Below are 20,096 nucleotides of genomic sequence, written 5' to 3' on the forward strand. Positions count from 1 at the left end.
CGGGTAGTGCTGAGGGGTGTTTTCTTAATCTGGAGTCCCCCAAAATAGGAGGCGTCTTATACATGGGGGCATCTTATACAGTGGTACCTCAGGTTAAGTACTTAATTCGTTCCAGAGGTCTGTTCTTAACCTGAAACTGTTCTTAACCTGAAGCACCACTTTAGCTAATGGGGCTTCCTGCTGCCACCGTGCCGCCGGAGCCTGATTTCTGTTCTTATCCTGAAGCAAAGTTCTTAACCTGAAGCACTATTTCTGGGTTAGTGGAGTGTGTAACCTGAAGCGTATGTAACCTGAAGCGTATGTAATGTGAAGCGTATGTAACCCGAGGTACCACTGTAATACGGTATTTTTCCACCTTCAACCCAGCTTCAATCCGATTAGAAAACTATATGGGGAATAAGTGGTAATATAAACATACCCAACAGAGCAACGGGAGCTCACCACCGTTGAGTGGATTCGAACCACCAACTTTCTGATTGGCAAGCCCAAGAGGCTCAGTGGTTTAGACCACAGTGCCACCCACGTCCCTGTTGGTGTTAATAGTTCAACATTACTATCAAACAAAGGAGGAGCTGTGTTAGAAGTTCAGCTATATAAGCTAAGCACCAAACAGTACCTTAAACCGAGGTTACAGTCGCCACAACGGAATGTCTATATGCCAGGAGGTTGGACTAGCTGGCGCTTGGGGTCCCTCTATCATCTCAGCTATATTGCTTTATTGTGGCTTGTTCTTACGACAATTCACTTGTCCCAGTATGCAAGCAGGATAAACACACACAGTGGAAATGAAAATGGAATTAACTCGGGTGGTGCTGTGGGTTAAACCACAGAGCCTAGGACTGGCCCCGATCAGAAGGTCGGCGGTTCGAATCCCCGCAACGGGGTGAGCTCCTGTTGCTCGGTCCCTGCTCCTGCCAACCTAGCAGTTCGAAAGCACGTCAAAGTGCAAGTAGATAAATAGGTACCACTCCGGCGGGAAGGTAAACAGCGTTTCCGTGCGCTGCTCTGGTTCACTAGAAGCGGCTTAGTCATGCTGGCCACATGACCCGGAAGCTGTACGCCGGCTCCCTCGGCCAATAAAGTGAGATGAGCACCGCAACCCCAGAGTCGGCCACGACTGGACCTAATGGTCAGGGGTCCCTTTACCCTTTACCTAAGGCAGAGGATTTTAAACTGCAGTTGTCAACCTCGTCCCCAGAAATCTCCACATAGTCACAACTGGACCCATGCCAGTAGCAAAATGTGCCTGGTGCCCAGAGAAATTTGAACACTGGGGAAGAGAAATATAGCCTTCCTGCTAGAAGGTAATGCCCCCCTTTAAGAGAAAAAAATGAAGCAAGAGTGAGATAAATCTTCCCAAGTGTACATGATTCATTTTATCTCCCTCTGTATCTCTTCTGCAACAGATCAGACATGTTCTGATCAATCTAGTTAGCCTACCTCTGGCTGAAACTGCTTTCTAGCTTTTTAAGCAACTATAAATATACTGAACATCAACATTTGCTTCCTGTCCGAAAGGCCTCTGGGCTCCACCGTTGTTTATACAAATCCAGTTTCCTGAGTGGGTAGCATTTCAGAAATTACAAGACTACTCTTGCATCAAAACACAGTCCAACATTTTAATCACAATATAGTTCCGTTCCCTCGTTTTCTGCTCAGTTCCTTCTGTGTAGTTCTGGCCCACACTCAGTTTGGGTCATGCTCTGCGAACATCCACCACACCCCCTAATTGCATACAGAGAAATCCAAACGCAAGAACAAAGGAAAGTTGGCACTCAAAGAGATATGAAAATAACATTTCTGTAGCTACGTTGCTTTTGTACAAGTCTGTGCTGTGTTGACTGCTGACACCAACAGACTTTAGAACCGTTTTCAGACAAAGGGCCGGATTCCCTTCTGCACAGCTTTTTGGGGGCCACGAGCCAGTGCTGGGCCAAGGCCAAAAGGAGGTAAAGCAATGGATGCATATCTGACCTCTGTATAGTAAAATAGCCTCTACACTCATACGCTGCTTCTCCCATCCAAGGAAGCAAGTGGCATTATCAGAGATAAAAAGATCCATTCGAGTCAGTCAAAAGCATTCAAGGAAGGTGCAAATCAGAGGCAGAGGTTTTTTTGTTTGGGGGGGGTCTGGCTTAGGGAGAGTCCTGGGGCCCAGATAACAGAGGTTTTGGAGGCTACTTCTGGCCCCAACCCATGCATTAGAGTAAAGGATGGGAAAGCTGTGGCCCTCTACATGTTGCTGGTATCCCAACACTGATCAGCCCTTGTCAGAAGAGCAGATGGTGGGAGCTGCAGTCCAATAAAAGCTGGTTCCCTATCCCTGCATGAAGGGTCAGAAAAAATTCAGACGCACAAGCCATTCCAATGAAAACATGGTCGTACAATGGGAAATTATTATGGCTGAAATGGTGGCCTGTATTGATTTTACATATGACTTAGGGGGACTCATGAAATTTGCCATTCACCTTGGGCATACTATTAACTCTTATGCTTCCACATCCTGCAGCTTCCAGCACCATGTACAGTCATACCTCGGGTTATAGCCATTTCAGGTTGCACGTTTTCGGGTTGCGCACTGCGCTGAACCCAGAAGTACCGGAACGGGTTTCTGGGTTTCGGCACTCGCACATGCGCAGAAACACCAAATCACAACCCGCACGTGCACAAACGTGGCACTGCGGGTTGCGAATGTGCCTCCCACACAGATCACGTTCGCAACCCGAGCGTCCACTGTAGCATCTTCTCTCCCTTTCAAGATGTCTGAACATGGTGGCTCTTCCATGGCAGAACCATAAAGGGGAGGGAAAGTGGGCAACAGAAAAGGAGAAGGCAACAGACAGCAAGAGGGATAAGGACCGTGGCCAAATGGAGCCCGCTATACTTATCTAATGTGCAATTAGGATACATTTTGTACCCCAGTTATCATCATTAGGCCTTGCCTTGATAACATACAGTAATCCTCAAGCCACATGGCACACATTATTATACAAAAGCTAGCCTTTCTTTTGCTATTTAGATCAGCTTTGGAGATTGTAAGACAGTCCCCAAAACCAGATGTGCCCAAAAACCCCGAATGCATTGAAAATCTGGTGTTTCTGCCTATAATGCAGGTGAAGAGTGGAAAGATTCGCATAAGGAAAGGATATGCAAGCCCCACAGCTTTCTTTATCTCACCTGCATATTTATGGATTGGCTTAAATATATTTCATATGTATTTCCATCTTCCCTTGAGGAAGAATGCAGATGATTTACAGATGTTTGAAACGTCCTGAGAATTCCGGGGGGGGGGTGTAAATCATTTTTCAGTTTCTTGCACATATTGGGCTCTGCCTTGCTGATGTTTTGCAACAGAAGCAGCAGACTTCGTGGTTTAAAAACCACCCTTGGCTGTGCTATTTTCATTTCTGTGGGGGGGGGGAAAGAGGGAGGCAAAAATAGTGGCCAGGGTGCAATATCTTTATCACCAGCCTGATTAGATTCTATTGCTGCTGTTGAACGGAAACATGGGGAAAATAGAGCAAATTCAGGATAATGTCACACATTCTTAAAGACTCATTTTGTGAGTCACTGGAACTGCACAAACTTCATTATTACTGGAAATAAGGATATCCTTTCCTGTCTTATGCCCATTACTGAACACAGTTTATCGTCACAGAATTTCTCAATGATTCCAGCAGCACACATCCTGCAGTTCCACTTTTTCACTCAGGTTCAAAAAAACAACGGGAAAAACAGAGATATAGCTTTTAAGAAGGCTTAGTAACGAGACCTTGAGATTTTCGATATTGTATTCAGAGTTAAAACAATATAGTGCAGTGGTCTTAATACAGTGGTACCTCGGGTTAAGAAGTTAATTCATTCTGGAGGTCCGTACTTAACCTGAAACTGTTCTTAACCTGAGGTAGCACTTTAGCTAATGGGGCCTCCTGCTGCCGCCACGCCGCCGTGCAATTTCTGTTCTCATCCTGAAGCAAAGTTCTTAACCTGAGGTACTATTTCTGGGTTAGCTGAGTCTGTAACCTGAAGCATCTGTAACCCAAGGTACCACTGTACTGAGATTGTTCTGGTCCACATGCAATTGGCTCCAGAAATCTTCCAGCCCAAGATATCCTCTCACACAACTTCACATTCAAGCAGATTCGAAAGTATCTCAGTCTACGGCGTGACCCAGACATAAAAAAATGTTAACTGTGGTCCGCAGACCGTTTTAGAGCAAGTATCCATTTCACTGCCCTACTTTATGTTCACAGATCAGCAAGGCGTCCGTCGGGAATCTTGTCCTGATTCAAGTGGTTTCTCAGGTGTGTACATAAAAATGTGGTGGTGGATAGAAGAGGCTTGAAAGAGAACTCTTCTGAACCCCATCCTCTTACAGAAGTTGATGCCATATGAAATAACAATAAAGGATCTTGTGACACCATAGCACCTTTTAATATTTTGTGGGCTACAGTCCGTACCCCATGAAAGGAGTACAGGCAAGTCTACTTTTGTGCCATTTTTTGTGCTCTTTTGGGGCTGCTCCCCCCCCCTTTTTGCGCCACTTCTGGGTTCACGGCAACACAAGCGTGTGCATGCCTTCAATGTACACAAATGGGAAGCTGCCTGTACTAAAAGTTGTTAATTCCTTTAAGGTGCCACAAGACCCTTTGTGGTTTTGAGGCAACAGACATAATAACAGGACTACCCACCACTCTGGAAATCTTATGAAATAAACATTCTGTCTCAAAAATGAGGAACACAGGAAGCCGCGGTGCCAATTCTTCAGAAGTCGTTGTAAACTCAGTGACACGAGGAGAGAGAGTCTACGTCACAGATAAGCCTCTGTTGAGGCCCTGCTGTTATCCGGGTTGAAATAAATAACACCAGAAACATAAGCTGCATTACTTGGAGCACAACATGATTAACCACAAGCAGAGAGCTCCCACTAGGCAGACCTTTGACGGAAGGCGCATGGAGGACTTCTCAATCATTGCCCAAAGCCCTTCTTGGCTGATTAAGAGCTTATATGCCAGTCACTGCTATTCCAGAGAAGTTATTAGCCCACAAAAGAGTGGTTCTAGCCCACTTGCCCATATGTAGTCACCTTAGTCATTTGTGGTCCCTAAAGGGATGAGCAAATGGGGAGACCACAATTTTATCCAGTTTTCCCCTCTGCTCTCCGGAAGCAGATTCTTAAGCAACCACAGATGAGTACACAGATGTCTATTTATAAGCCCATGTCATGGACTGGCTGGATGCAGAGCAGTGGTGGGAGGTACCAGTTGGGGAACCCCCAGGGGAAGAAGACTTTGCCCTGGGCTTCCGCCCAACCTCCTTGTGGCCTTCCACAGGTCGCTGGATTCAGACTCCCATCCGCCCCAGCCAGTGTAGCCAATGATCTAAGAATGACGGGGGTTATAGTTCAACATCTGGAGGGCCACAGATTCTCCAGCCCTGCTCCAATTCCCCCACTTACTTCCTGGTTCATGATCAGTGAGAGTTCGTCATTCTGTTTGAACTGGGCAAGCTATGGTTGCTGCAAACCATAGTTTACCTGGAATTCAGAATTAAAACCCACAATTTGAACTGGGTTTCCAATTCTGGGTTTTTTTAATTTTATTTTAACAAACTGCTGTTATATAGCCCAAGTACTTCTCACACTTTTTCTTATTAATTCATTTTCTGTATGAAGAAAGCACATTGTAAAATAGAAAACCTACAATTAAAATTCAAAGTCATGAGTGTTTTATGTTCTGGCTACTATCTTCTTGGTTTGACCCATTTCATTTAAAAGCAATAATTTCCTTTAAAATAAAATAAAAAAGCAAACACACAAAACAAAACTTCTGGATCGCACACATTTAAATTACAGCTGCTTACATGAAATCAAAAGAGGCACAATTATTCCCAAGCAGCTGTGCACTTTATCAAATAACCAGAGAAAGGATCTCTTATGTCCTGCCAGCTACAAAATAATTAAACCTGCACATCATCCAGAGCATGCATCATTACTGTACTTCTTTGTCATACCAAAACAAACAAATATATATATTATGTAAACTGGTTCAGCCATGCATTCATCTACAAGTAGCAGCAATTAACCCTGACCCAACAGCAAAGTGGAAGGCTGTACCTGCCCACCACTACTATGACAGAATGATAGATTTCCAGGGCCAGAGAAACACCCTCTAGATCAGGGGTCTGCAACCTTTAAGACAAAAAGAGCCACTTGGACCCGTTTCCGAAGAAAAAAAAACTGGGAGCCGCAGCGGGCGGGAAGGTGATGTCGGGACGGTGCGTGACTAACGCACACACCGCCCCCATGCAACGTCACAGCCAGTACAGCGCCCGCCACAGTGGGGAGTGTCGGGGCGCACAATGCGCCTCCTCCCCTCGCTAGTATCCACCCCGGAGCCGCGGCAAAGGTGTAAAAGAGCCACATGCCGCTCCGGAGCCGCGGGTTGCCGACCCCTGGTCTAGATTATGTTCATAATCTCTCTGTCTGTCTCAGGCAGGGTGCAGCAGTTGAACTTCTAATTCTCTCTGCCCGGGTTTCATACTCAAACAGGTGAACTATGGTTTATCCATCCTTCAGGCTCACACAATCCTCCCGTTACACACACCCTGGTTTTCTTCTTTTTCTCCAAGTTTGTAGATACCATAATTTGCCTCCAGATCAGAATCCTAAATCCCATTCAAATCATGGTCTGCAATTCTGAGTAGGATGCAAGCAAAGGTTTGTGCAAACCATACTTGTCCAATCTGTACACTGTGGCAAGCCTTTGGTTTGCTCTAACCGAGAGGAGGAAGGATGGAATAAGTAAGGAAGAGAGGGAGCAATCAAGGCTGAAGTCTGTTCATGACAGCCAAACCATGGTTGGACTATTTGATCTGCATTAGCCAATGTATCCCCACTAATGCAAGCTGAGTAACAGATCATATTGGGAAACTTAATCCTCTCCCTTCAATCCCTGAATTCATAGGTAGGTGAAGTTTAGCTAAGATAATTTCCACACACACACGTTTCCCAAAGGAAGCTATATATAATTTTATGTATATTCTTAAATAAATATAAATGGCTTATCTTAAATATCCTGGTAAATTTATCAAATTCACCAATGCTGGAAACACTTTCCATTTTATTATATTCATCCCTACTCCCTAAGGTAACTTGAGAAACTGCATTTTACTCATATCCCTAAATATTTACCTTGGCAGCTCCCTAAACCTGAATCCTCCATGTTCACATCAGCTCTATTGCCTGTCTGCTTCCCTCTTGTAATTTTAAAAGCGAAATGTCTGAATGAGCCTCATTCAACTAAACAATGCTGTGTCACTGCTTCCAATTTATTCCAGTTTACAGGATACCCAACACCTTGATTCAGTGGTCAAAATATTTGCTGCAGTTCTAATGGCTCTTTTGATGCTCTCTGAGCATCACTGGAGAAGTCCAGTATCCTGACAGCCAACCCCAATAAAAAGCTAAAACTATTAACTTCAAAACACAATGCTATGTTATTGTTGCTTATTTGATTTCCCATTCAATGTCTTAACTTTAAAATCTCTTTTCAAGATACATTTTATTTGTACCTGCTTGTGGTACAACCCTGAGCTGTCATGCTCAGGGGTGGTGAGCTTGTTGCCTTCCAGATGTTTTTGGACTTCAACTCCTTGACCACTGGCCATGATAGCTAGAGCTGGGAGATGAAGTCCAGCAACATCAGCAGGTCCACAGCCTCCTCCATCCCAAATAATGCTGAATATAACCAAAGGTTAACACAGCCCAGTGTGCTCTCCATCGCTAAGCAATTGCGATTGCCACCTACCATTGTTCATACACAATAGGGATAGCCAACATGGTGCCTTCAGATGTTGATGGGACTACAGCTCCCATCAGCCCCAGCCAGTACAGCCAATGGTCAAGGATTATGGGAGTCTGGGATAGCTCAGTTGGTAGAGCACGAGGCTCTTAATGTCAGGGTCATGGGTTCCAGCCCCATATTGGGCATGAGGGTCCTACGTTGCAGAGGGTTAGACTAGATGACCCTTGTGGTCCCTTCCAGCTCTACAATTCTATGATCATCTGGGAAGTTACTTGTGGCTCACAACATATGTCCCCCAGGGTTGCATTTGCCTCTGAACATGAAGGCTTCATTCTTAACCTACTATGGCTGAAAGACACAGATGAAAAAATTGTCAGGTACAAAACAAAATCTGGACACCGGGTGTTATATCTGTAGAAATAGTTACTATGTGGTGAAGGCCTAGGCTGTGGTGTAGAGGATGTTCCCCTGGGACTAAGGTTGGATTACATGACCCCTCTGTATGTCGTACGATTCAACGATTTTATATACGGCTTATTTACAGACCTTTTACATCACAACTGAGCGTTTCTCTTTGGCTGTTATGTTGGAAACCAAGAGCGACGGCAGAGCTCAGAAATATTCACAGTCCCAAGAATGGACTGTGCTGTCGTCTGTCAAGTTAAACATTAATGTTTTGTTTGCCTGAACGGGAAAGGAAGCTGGACTTAATGTACTCCGTGACCTATTGGTGCTCATGTCTGAAAAAAGACAGCAAAAAGCTCAGTCTAACATATCCAGCAGCATCTTAGATTGGCTAACTATTTCATTAGCAGAACTTCAAGGATCAACTTGCAGAGCCTCCTCATAGAAAGCTTAATATATGTTCCAGCACAAATCTTAAAGTGCTTGTGAACGATGGTGTGCAAATATATTTATTTGATCTGGCAGCGATATCTGCTGGACCAAAAGCTTAGCCTACGGGTGGCGGGGGGGATCTGCTGCAGTTGTGAGCAGAGGATCCATGGTTCCCCTTCCTTCCCTCCTCCGTGGCTCGCTTTGAAACAGCAAAGCGGGAGAAGAGCCGCTGAGTGGGGAGGAGAGAGGGACAGAGAGCCTGCTTCTTTAAAGGAGCAAAGCGGGAGAGGAGAGGAGCCGCTTACACAAGTGTAAGCGGCTCCTGTCGGGTTGGTTCCTTTAAAGCAAGCAGGCTCTTTGTCCCTCTCTCCTCCCCACTCAGCTCGCTAAATAGCAGCAAAGTTTTTCAGCTCACTAAGCCGGGGATGAGCGGGGAGGAGGGAGAAAAGCAGAGCCTGCTTGCTTTAAAGGAGCAAAGTGGGAGAGGAGAGGAGCCTTCTCCCCTTATACCCCTCTTCTTCATTATTAGCAGCATCCTTCTCCACCCACCCCATGCGTGCTTCTTCTCCCCTTAAACCCCTCTTCTGCATTATTAGCAGCATCCTTCTCCACACACCCCACATGTGCTCCTTGTCCCTTGAGTGCTTTTCCTTCCCTCCCCACTTAAAACGTGGATACAAAGCACGGATCCACATGGATCCTCAGGATTTTTGCACTGGGTCACCCCAAATTCACCATCAGATCACATAGCATGTCCATGGCTACATCTTGCACCAAAAAAAAATCATGCACCCACTGTTTGCAGTGGTGCAAAAACATGGTTACAAAACATGGATCCACATGGATCCTCAGGATTTTTGCATTGGGCTACTCCAAACTCACTGTCAGATCACATGTCTGTGGCCACAGCATGAACCAAAAATCATACATCCACTGTTTCGTTTAGAATATTTTTTTTCTTGTTTTCCTCCTCTTAAAACTATGTGCGTGTTATGGTCGGGTGCGTGTTATAGAGCGAAAAATACGGTAGTTTGACAGCTGGGTCTTGCGTGCATTGCTGCCAACTCATAGGGTTAGTGTAAAACAAACAAACAAACAAATAGGCCTAAACCGCCACAGACATACAGGACTGGGATTGGCAGGGGAAAGCAGGCTGCTGTGATCTCTGGGCGAGACAGCGGTCTGGGTGCTAGGAGAAAAGTAAGTTTCTTTAACCCCAGGGCAGGTCAAGGAATCTGGTGGCCATCTCTGAGTCCCCATTAAAGTGTTTTCCTGAGAGCCCCAAAATACCCTCCTGTGTAAGAGCTATAGGCACAAAGGGGGGGGTCACGGTAGCAATACTGGATAGTATGCAACACAACTGGCCTACACTGCAAGGCAGCCATGCAAGGAAACATGTCAGGAGGCTATCTCACAGCCTTCCCCTTTCTCTTACAGTCAACTGAAAGGTTGACCTAAGATTCTGAGCACAGAGCTCAGAGCTCAAACAGGGAGGGCAGATCACGCTATGAAGACCTGCCTACATGCTACACCGCAAGTACTTACAGTTTTTCAGGTGCACTAACCTTTGCAAAACAGGGTGCTTCATTGCAAGATTGCACATAAACACACCCTCAACAGAACCTGTGTGTTTAGCTTTTGAAGACTTTCACAATCTACTGCCTGCGCTCCTCAGCATATTGCAAGGTTGGCTCCGCCTAAGGACGCTATCCTCATCTGCACTGGGTTTTTTCCCTTACACACACATACATACACTTTCAAATACCTTATTAGTTATGAGGACTCCAAAGCTCAAGCTGCGCTTGCCAAATGTCTCTTCAAAACACTCTGAATTAAGCCTGCAATCCTATTATTAGCAGAATTACCTGCAATCCTGAGGACACCGTCTATGAAGTTAAGTCTCATTAAATTTGACATGACTTGCTTCCAAGTAAACATGCAGTGAGATCAAGCTGCAAGTACTATAGTAGCAAGTCCAATATTAGCTCCAAACAAACTAGCCAATACCTTTGGGCATGGCCTGAAGGCAACAGGGTACTGTAGTTAAACTTGCTGAAATTCAGCAGAGCTCGGTCTGGTCAATGTCTATCGGATGGGAGACCATTAGGAAACCCTGTCTTGAGTAACACAATGGAAGGAAGATGGGATATGAATGACATAGCTTGTTGCTGGCATCCATCTGTCTCAAGAGACAATGGTGTGCATTAGCAGCACTGAAGTGACTTCCCTGGGGCACAAGAATGGGCAGTGTGTATTGAGGGCCTAGAGGGGCCCAGGCAACAGGACCCATCTCCTCTCAGTCTCACTGATGTGGTCCAAGGGAAAGCAGAGCAATACGTTTGCCACCAGACTGGTTGCAAGAGTTGCCAGGAGGAGGCGTACAAGATGCCATCCAATTGTCTTAGGATTTGTGTAAGGTTTGCTCCTTAGTTTTTTCTTCTTCTGAAGATATCCCACAAGGCAGTGGAACCTGAGAAACCTGAGTTTCCTTCTCCTGGATGGGCTACCTTCCCAGGTCGATGAGCCCCATCTGCACCAACGTAATCGGTTGTTGTTTAGTCGTTTAGTCGTGTCTGACTCTTCGTGACCCCATGGACCAGAGCACGCCAGGCACTCCTGTCTTCCGCTGCCTCCCGCAGTTTGGTCAAACTCATGCTGGTAGCTTCGAGAACACTATCCAACCATCTCATCCTCTGTCATCCCCCTCTCATTGTGCCCTCAATCTTTCCCAGCATCAGGGTCTTTTCCAGGGAGTCTTCTCTTCTCATGAGGTGGCCAAAGTATTGGAGCCTCAGCTTCAGGATCTGTGCTTCCAGTGAGCACTCAGGGCTGATTTCCTTAAGGATGGATAGGTTTGATCATGTAAATGTATGCCCTGCTGGTCTTGAAGCAGATCCTGTCACAAATAAATCAGTCCAGGATTTCTCCTCTCTTATTCCCTAACCACACTGAATGATGGGGACACCACTATCAACAAGAGCTAAAAAGATGACTTAGTATCATGAAATTCTATTCTTCTTTATCAACTCCCATAACACCTTTTCATGGCCAAAGTGCTCGGCAATCCTTCCGCTGTAATCTCTTAGTAATAATCCTCTTGCATTATCACCTGGAGCTGAACTGTGTGTATGGGTGCTGAGAGGAAGAGAAAGGACTTTAGCTAATGCTCTTTCTTACCATGATTAATGCTTTCAACACTCCCTTAGAGGTGAGCCTGTGGAAAGTCTCTAGAACTGGGAACAAAGAGGATCTAGCAACCATAATAGGAACACAGAAAGATGCTTCGTGCCAACTCAGAATCCTAATCCATTTGGCTCAATTTTGAGAATGTGGTTGGAATCGTTGTAAATTATTGGCTCCGACTGCTTGAACTGATCCAGTTTGAAGCTTCCCTGTGCTCTCAGATACATACGCAAAGGTTGGAAGTCAAATTCATTAATACAGTTACACTAATGAGATTCCTTCTCCAATTAAGACATGCACTAATAGAGAGCTCCAATAACTGCGTGGGATTGGACCATAATTTATATTCAAGGATTTGTCCATGCTTCTCCTCGTCCTACTGCTTTCCCCTAGAGAAAACTGCTCTTTGGCGCTCTATTGGAGGAAACAGCAATTCATGTTTGGGTTTTCCATGGGAAAAGGAGTGGGGCAAGGGGAAAACCGATTGGACCCATGCCTAGAAAGCAGAAGTGAATCCTTACTTCCCATTCTACTCCAAAGGCTTAGAAGAAAGCTAGGGAAAATTGTGGGAGCTTGAAGGCATACATCCTGCAAGATGAAAACAGGGACGTTTTTGTACTTGCGGCATCCTGGTTCTCGCAACCAAAGCCTTATAGTCAACTGCCCCAATAAGCAGTTTTAGGAATTGAGAAACACTTCGTGTTGGTGTATGTCTGAGGTTTCTTCCTTTCTCTTTATTTCCGGCTGGCTCCTTCCCTTCCCTTTCTTTCCTTGTAAGCTGACCATAGCCATTTGGTTTAAAATATTATGCAGCCTGATCATATAAATGCTTGCTCAGAGGGAAGTGTGCATAGAACCGCAGTCTTCGGTAAAAGTGGAGGTTTTGCCACGCCTCCTCCTTCCCACAGTGAGTAAACATAGCCATAATCTTAAACCACCTACTTTGGAATTAATCCCACTGAACTCTGCGTTCTTCCTTCATCCCACAAATAATAATAAAAAAACCAGGAACAGTGTTTTACCTGAAAACAGGAACTGTTCCAAGGCTTGACATTTTGATCACAGAACCACACTAAGCACACACAGCGGCTTTCTACAGCAAAAGAGGGTTTCAAAGCTGACCCACAGATAATCCGACCTGTTTCCCACTTTACACCAGAGGAAGGCCAGGGAGGGGAGCAGGATGGACAGAAGCAGAGACCGCTGTTTTCCTGAACTGCAAGGAAACCCCTTGGAAAGCAAATACATAAGAGACACAGCTACGGGCATGAAGGAAGGCTGCTGGTGGCAACGACAGGGAAGAGGAGAGGACAGAGGCTTAACGCGCAAAATGCTTGCACTCAAAATAGCACGTTGCAAAAGGAAGCTTTGCACTCCGAAAGGCTCCAGTCAGCTAAAGGAGCAGCTACCGTAAACTCTATTGCAAAGGGACACAAGGGAGGTCACAACTGATTGTGATCTGATCAAGCCTATTATCTAAATTTAGCCTGATAAGTCTTTTCATTCATTCTCAAAGTCGCACCATTATTCACTGGGTCTGCAGATGTTTTAACTTGGGACATTTTTACACGCGCGTGCACACACAAATGTATTTATATAGGAGCTCATCACAATAAAAAAACTTTGCAAGCGTTAACTTGCAATCATCAGACAACATCTGGCACCCATTTTACAGATGTAGAAGGGATGCAGAGAGCTTGTCTGACCCTCTGATGCACCAGATTCAATGGTACTTACATCCTGGTAAGTATGTTTAGGATTTCAATCTTGGGGGAAAGCTAAGCATTCAGTAAATCACAGTCAGTGTGGTATAATGGTTAGATTGCCAGAATAGGAGGTGAGAAAGTCAAGGGTTCGAATCAGCCATATGAAGGTCACTGGGCAACCTTGCAATGCACACATAAAACTACAATTCCCCTTTATTTTATCTGCACAACATGGCTCTTCCACAGGTCCTTGGGAAACACAGCACACCAAGATATAACGGTGCTGGGGGGGCACTCAGAAGAGCATCGTTCCAGTCCGAGAATGTCTCCGAAACATTACCATGCAACACAGCTTCCCATTGCAACTGCTGGCATGCCCTCTGCTTGAGCAAACCCTCAAGGAGGGATGTAAGCCAAATCTCTACGGAGAAATGTCAGCGTTGAATTGTGCACCTTCGGCCCATCTCCGACACTGAAATCAGAATTCTTCACCGCCAGCCATCATTCAGGTAGAGAGCAAAGGCAGCTCGCAATAGAGGCAGTGTGCTGTAACACATCATCATGCAGCAGTACTCTGCTGCGGAGAATGTCATGGTAATTGAAGACTCTTCCCCCATCCTGCAAGCCTAAATGAGGGCTATACATTAACGGCACTCCTAAGAACTACTTCACTCGCCTCCCTCTTGGAGAATATATTTTACAGGTAATAATGAGAGTCTACCGTAGGGCCATTAGCTAGCTGGATTCAATCAGAAAGCATGGGGAGGGGGGGAAAGGAGCCATCTGCATTCATTAAAATCTATGCTTCCCTCTTCTTTATGTCACGAGTCTTGCATTCATCCAGGCAGGTGTTTTTCTCCCCGTTTTACCAGCTCTGAAAAATAATCTCCATATCCGAACAATAGAAGGAAGGAAACCGTCCAAAAGCCGGGAGCTGAAAGCATTCTGAAGAGGGAGCTTGAAGCTCTTTATGCAGTAAATCTTGTTTTTCTGCATACTAACTCTTCTATCCGCAATGCTCAGAATGGGCAATAAAACAGCTACCCACAATTCTATTCCCACTTTACAGATGGGAAGGTAAAGTTCGGAAATGCCAATTGATTTCTTAAACATTAAATGAAAGCACTGAAGCTGGGAGTCACTGATGGCTTTTTTTATAAAATCAATATTAAATGAGCAAAGGATTTGTGCACCTGGAATCCCCCAGGTCTGAGGACCAGCTCCTGCACTAGTAGCAAGATCTCACTGACATGGTGAAAATTAGCCACAAACTAGGAGAGAGTGAAAGGTTTTGCTGTAACACAGAGAGGCAGTAGGTTCAACTGGTAATAGCAGCTACTGTTTAGATAGGAATCTAACACACACGCCTCTGATTATACAAGCCTCTTGCAATACTCAAGAATATGTGTATATAATTTACTTACAGTATTTCTAATCTACCCTTCACTCAAAGTGTCCCCTAGGTGGAAACCCATAAACTTCAAAATCAAATGTAACAATTAACAAGCAAAACAAATAAACAGATAAAAACTTAGAAGGCAACAGCATCAAATCAAACACAGGAAACCTCCAATATTACCTCCCTCCTCCCCAAAGATCTGGATTATATTTTTTTTTTTTAAATGATATTTATTAAGATTTTCAAAAAATACAGAAAGTAAAGATTAAAGTACATTCAAAGCCTTATTTTCATAGATCCACTTTCCGGGACTCCCCCCTTCCCCCACCCCTACCATATTCCCCTTTCATATTGTTGGCTCCACAAGCTCTCAGTTCTAATTAAAACTTAATTTGTTTAGACCATTATTCGAATTTAAAATTTATACACTCCTCATCAATACCCTTAATAAAAGACAAAAGTTCTCTCCCCAGGTCCCACCCCATTTTCATTCCACAATTTCCCTTTTTTTTTAAAGATAAAGACACCCCACACAATAGAAATATAAGAAATAAAAATAAAAAGTATAATAGGTAAAAAAGAGCCAGTTCAGAAAAAAAAAAAAGTTGATAAGCCTTTGGATTTTAGTTCTCCCCCCCCTGTCCCCGGTTTAATTTCCCCCTGACCACCAAACCATGTTATCTGCCTGGAATTCTTAAAGTCCATAAATCTCCTATTTCCCCCAACTCCTTGCTGGCTTTTTCTTTTTATAATTATTTTTTAAAACATTTAACTTCAAATCTTTAATAAAACTCCCCCCATTGTTCTTTCCAAGTTGTAGTCCAGTTTCCTTTTGTTCCGCTGCTGAAACGTTCTAATTCAGAAGTTTAGTAACTCTGCAGGGATTATTGTTATTCAGGAACAAAAACTTGCGTTCAGTCCCTTCCTTTCTTCAATAGAAAATTCTATTGTCTCCTTTAGCTGAACACCCTGTAGACAAAATATTATTTCCGTTTTGCAGCTTTCCCAGAAGATAACCAGTCCTGTAAAATTCCAATGGTATTTTTCCACTTACGACCATCTTTGTAATGTCCCAAAACTCCTCTAGGGGGATTGTTGTAACTTCGTTTTCTCTAGTCCAAAAGTCCGATTGTTATCCATGTTTTCGCCATTTTGTATCCAAGTTTTAACGGGTTATAGCAAATTGTAACAAATTTAACCAGCAAAGTTCTCATAATAAAATCCTCTCTGCTTTCCGACTTTGACAGCTACTTTGACAGCTGTCAAAATCTCCGACTCTTTTCACCAGGCTCTCTCTTCAATCACCCCGGTTCCCAGGGGGGGGGGTCACGTTTCCCTTCTCCCTCAATTCTTCCTCCAGCACAGTTCTTGTAGTTCCCCATCGTGGAATTCTTAGTTTTTATCAGCAATACAAATCTTTTTGGACCTTGGTTTCCACCATCCTTGTTTTGGAAGGTTTACAGTAGGGAGGGGGACTGACTTCCTTTTTGGATCCCCCCCCGCTCATGTCCAATCCGAAAAAAAAAAAAAATTTTTTTTTTCTCCTTTTGAACCCGGTTTCCAAATTACTCACGGGTTATTGTTAAGAAGTCCGAATTTTCAATAGAAGAAGTCAGCGCTCTCCGCCGGATGGCATGCGGCTTCGCTCGGCAGGGATAGCAGAGGACTCAAAGCACCACGCTTCTCCCCGGCACCCGATCCGTAGCCTTTAAAAAGGCTCCTTCACGAGTCGGGAGGGCGCTAGCGGTGCCAGCCGAGTCTCCATGTCCACGGCCTCCGTGGCCGTGGTTTTTAAGGGTCCCCGCATCGCCGGTGCGGTAGGACCCAGCCCCTGCCGAGCAGGCTCCCTCCGGAGCTCGGAGGGAGTCCGCCATTCGGCGATGGCGCCAACCCGGAAGTCCAAAGATCTGGATTATAAAGCAAGTCTTCACCTACCTTAACACAGAAGGTTGTTCCAAAGGCATCAACCCACGTAGAGAAAAACTACGTTATTATCCTACCACTACCAAATAACAGAAAGTTAAGAAGTCATTTGTCTTAAAGATCACGTGCCAAGGGTAGAAAGAACCTGTGGCCCTCTAGATTGTGACTACAGCTCCCATCAGCTCCAGCCAGTGTGTCGGATGGTCAGGGATGATGAAGCCGATGGTCAGTTGTTCAACAGTGTCTGGCCAAGTTTCCCCCATTCCTCAACATAACCATTTCCCCCAAGGCTTTTGCCACTAGGTGCTATCTAAAAGATAAACCTGATTATCACACAAAGAAGGTCACACAACACCTTTATCTTCCCAGGGTAGGGCTGCTGATGACTCACTCATCCCCTTCCCCACCAATACCTGCAGCAAAGCACAAAACCTGTAAAAGCAGAGCTGCAGAGGAATGTTGGAAGTTATCTGGAATAAATTTTAACTCAATTTATGTGGAGCAGTGGGGAGGCCCAATATGAACCCCTGTACGTTTTCCCAGAGTCCTCTGCAACACAGAATACAGGAACGAAGAAGTCTGGAAAACACCCATCTAGGTCAACTCTGTGTTCGCTGCAGTAATCTAAAATTAATACCAGAATGCATTAACCTACTGTTCTCCCACCCGCCTACCCACTGCAGCCTCCCCTGTAGCTTTTGCGTAATAATTTAGCCAATTTATTATGTCCCAAGGCTCAGGGGCAGTGCAGGGGATTTTTTTGGGGGGGGGGGAGAACCATACTGGTGCAAGCCAGCTAAGTGACGCACCCTCTAAGCAGCCCAGCACCCGCAGCAAAAACCAGTTCAGCAGCTTGTCCTCACCTGGAGACAGCAGCCTAATAAAACAAAACCTCAATGAAACTTTAAACGGAGCGCACAGGTTAATATGTAAAGCACAGTTCAAACGCTGTAAGCCCTGGTGTTACTGAAAGCAGCCATTTCTAATCCTTTTGCAGCTAGAGCTACTTTGACTTGTTCAAGATAATAAGGGACATCCATTTCCCGTTTTTTCTGCTATTCTCATCTCCCCAAAAGCTGGGTGTCTTTTTTAACAAAGATACTGATGTTGTGCTGGTGGGGTGGATTAGACATGCAAAAATCTGCCCCCTCTTGTGCACTAGGCTCTCCTTGCAATTGTTGGAGACTTAGGTCGTATAAACACCATTACATTAAAAGCACAAAACTTCTCCCAAATAATCCTGGGAACTGTAGTTAGTTGTGGGTGCTGAGAATTGTGGGTGTTCTACAGTTTCCGGGGTTCTTGGGGGGGGTTTCATGTGTTTGGAATGTACTGTATGTACACAGCCTTAGTTTTCATACATTTTCTTTTTTTTAAAAAAAAATATTTATTATTTTTCCAAAAACTTAAACACTAAAAAGAAAAAAAACAATACAATACAACACATCAAATTAACAAAACAAGACAAAGACAATAAAATAAATCAAACAATTTCATTATCCCATCTTTCATTCACTTATTTCCACGACCTCCTCACACCTCCCTTTTTGTATTCCACTTCTGTTAATTATTTCAGCAATTCCTTTCCATCTTCCTCTGTTTTCTATCCTATAATTACCTTAACTCATTCTAACCTTATTTTTTCCTTTAATGCTCTATTAACCTATCTGTACTTAATTCCTTATAATATTTCTACTAAAGCCATATAACTTCATTTCAACATTTTTCTAACATTCATTAATTTTACAATATTTCTGTAGATAGTCTTTAAACTTTTTCCAATCTTCTTCCACCGACTCTTCTCCCTGGTCTCGGATTCTGCCAGTCATTTCCACCAGTTCCATGTAGTCCATCAACTTCATCTGCCATTCTTCCCGGGTGGGCAAATCTTGTGTCTTCCAATACTTGCAAGCTTGACTGGTGTCATGTACCACCTATAAATCATTTTCATTAAGTTTTCTCTTAGGGCATTACATGCCGTAAATTTCATACCTGTGGTCCATAACTGTTCCCAGTCAGCCATCATTATATTATGTCCAACATCTTGTGCCCATTTAATCATAGCTGATTTCACCATTTCATCCTGAGTGTTCCATTTCAACAGCAAGTTGTACATTTTTGACAAATTCTTAATTTTGGAATCTAGCAATTCTGTTTCCAATTTTGATTTTTCCACCTGGAAACCAACTTTTTTGTCCAAATTATATGCCTCCATTATTTGGTAATAATGGAGCCAATCTCACACTTTATTTTTCAATTTTTCAAAGCTCTGCAATTTTAGTCTGTCTCCCTCTTGTTCCGGAATTTCCCAATATTTCGGCCATTTGGCCTCCATATTGAGTTTTTTCTGTGCCTTCGCTTCCATTGGTGACAACCATCTTGGGGTTTTCTTTTCTAACAAATCTTTATATCTTATCCATACATTAAACAAGTTTTCATACATTTTCAACACCCTGTGGAACGAGCACTTTTTGGTGTTTGTAGCATTCATACAGATTTTGTCCACATGGTTGGGGGAAATCCCAGATTCCTGAGAACTTAAGACATTTGATGCGAGAAAATAAAATATGTTTGTGTAGGCCTGTTTGTCTGGATAAAGAGATACAGATACACGTTGTGCAAGGAAAGTGCAAAAAATAATAATAATGAGGGAGAACGGTTTCTCTTTCCCCCACCCCCCAACCCTCAGATAGGTTTCTCTTCCCTACCCCCGGGCTTTCATATTTCAAATTCTGAACACAAACTAATCAAATTCTGCTATGTGAAGAACTGAAATTAAACAAAATAATTCAAAATGTAATTGTTAGTTTGATATATTTTCCCAGGAAGGATTTGGGGAAAGGAAAACAAACAAACAAAAGGACACTCAGGGAGAAAACTACTGTTGTATGAGGTCCTCAAGCATATACTGCACAAACCCAGAAATTAGTATACATGGAAAGCGTGTATCAAGTCTCTAGACCTCAATATTGTGAAAACAAAAGTCTAAAAACATATGCAATGCCTCCTGCCATCTCAAGAACTAGGGGCGGGTTCCTGGTTATCAGCAGCTGGGAAATCTGCCTGTCCAGGAATAGTTTTAAGAAGGTCACAAAATGCAAATATGACAAGGAGAGGGGAAAAACAACACCGAGTGGGAAGGAGACGGGAGGCAACACCATCAAGGAGACATTTCCTGTTATCAGGGGCTGGGAAATTTGCTTAAAACTGGCTAGTTTACAAAGGTCACTAAAGTTGTAACCC

At 44.0% G+C, this 20,096-nt stretch overlaps 1 protein-coding gene across 7 annotated transcripts in view; it reads right to left on the minus strand.

Moving 5' to 3' along the window:
* AFF1 (ALF transcription elongation factor 1) overlaps nt 1-20,096 on the minus strand; it is a 148,256-nt gene that overhangs the window by 101,311 nt on the left and 26,849 nt on the right. For 5 of the 7 annotated variants that reach the window (XM_081020696.1, XM_081020699.1, XM_081020695.1 and 2 more), the window contains exon 1: nt 16,866-16,909. The exons of the other annotated variants lie outside the window; for them this stretch is intronic. In XM_081020696.1, coding sequence (XP_080876822.1) covers nt 16,866-16,894 — 29 coding nt within the window. In that variant the 5' untranslated portion in view covers nt 16,895-16,909. Of the gene's footprint in view, nt 1-16,865; nt 16,910-20,096 lie in introns of those variants that run through there. 7 annotated transcript variants of the gene reach the window in all.

The sequence above is a fragment of the Podarcis pityusensis genome (assembly GCF_964106645.2).
Source record: "Podarcis pityusensis genome assembly, chromosome: 9".
Taxonomy (NCBI): Eukaryota; Metazoa; Chordata; class Lepidosauria; order Squamata; family Lacertidae; genus Podarcis; species Podarcis pityusensis.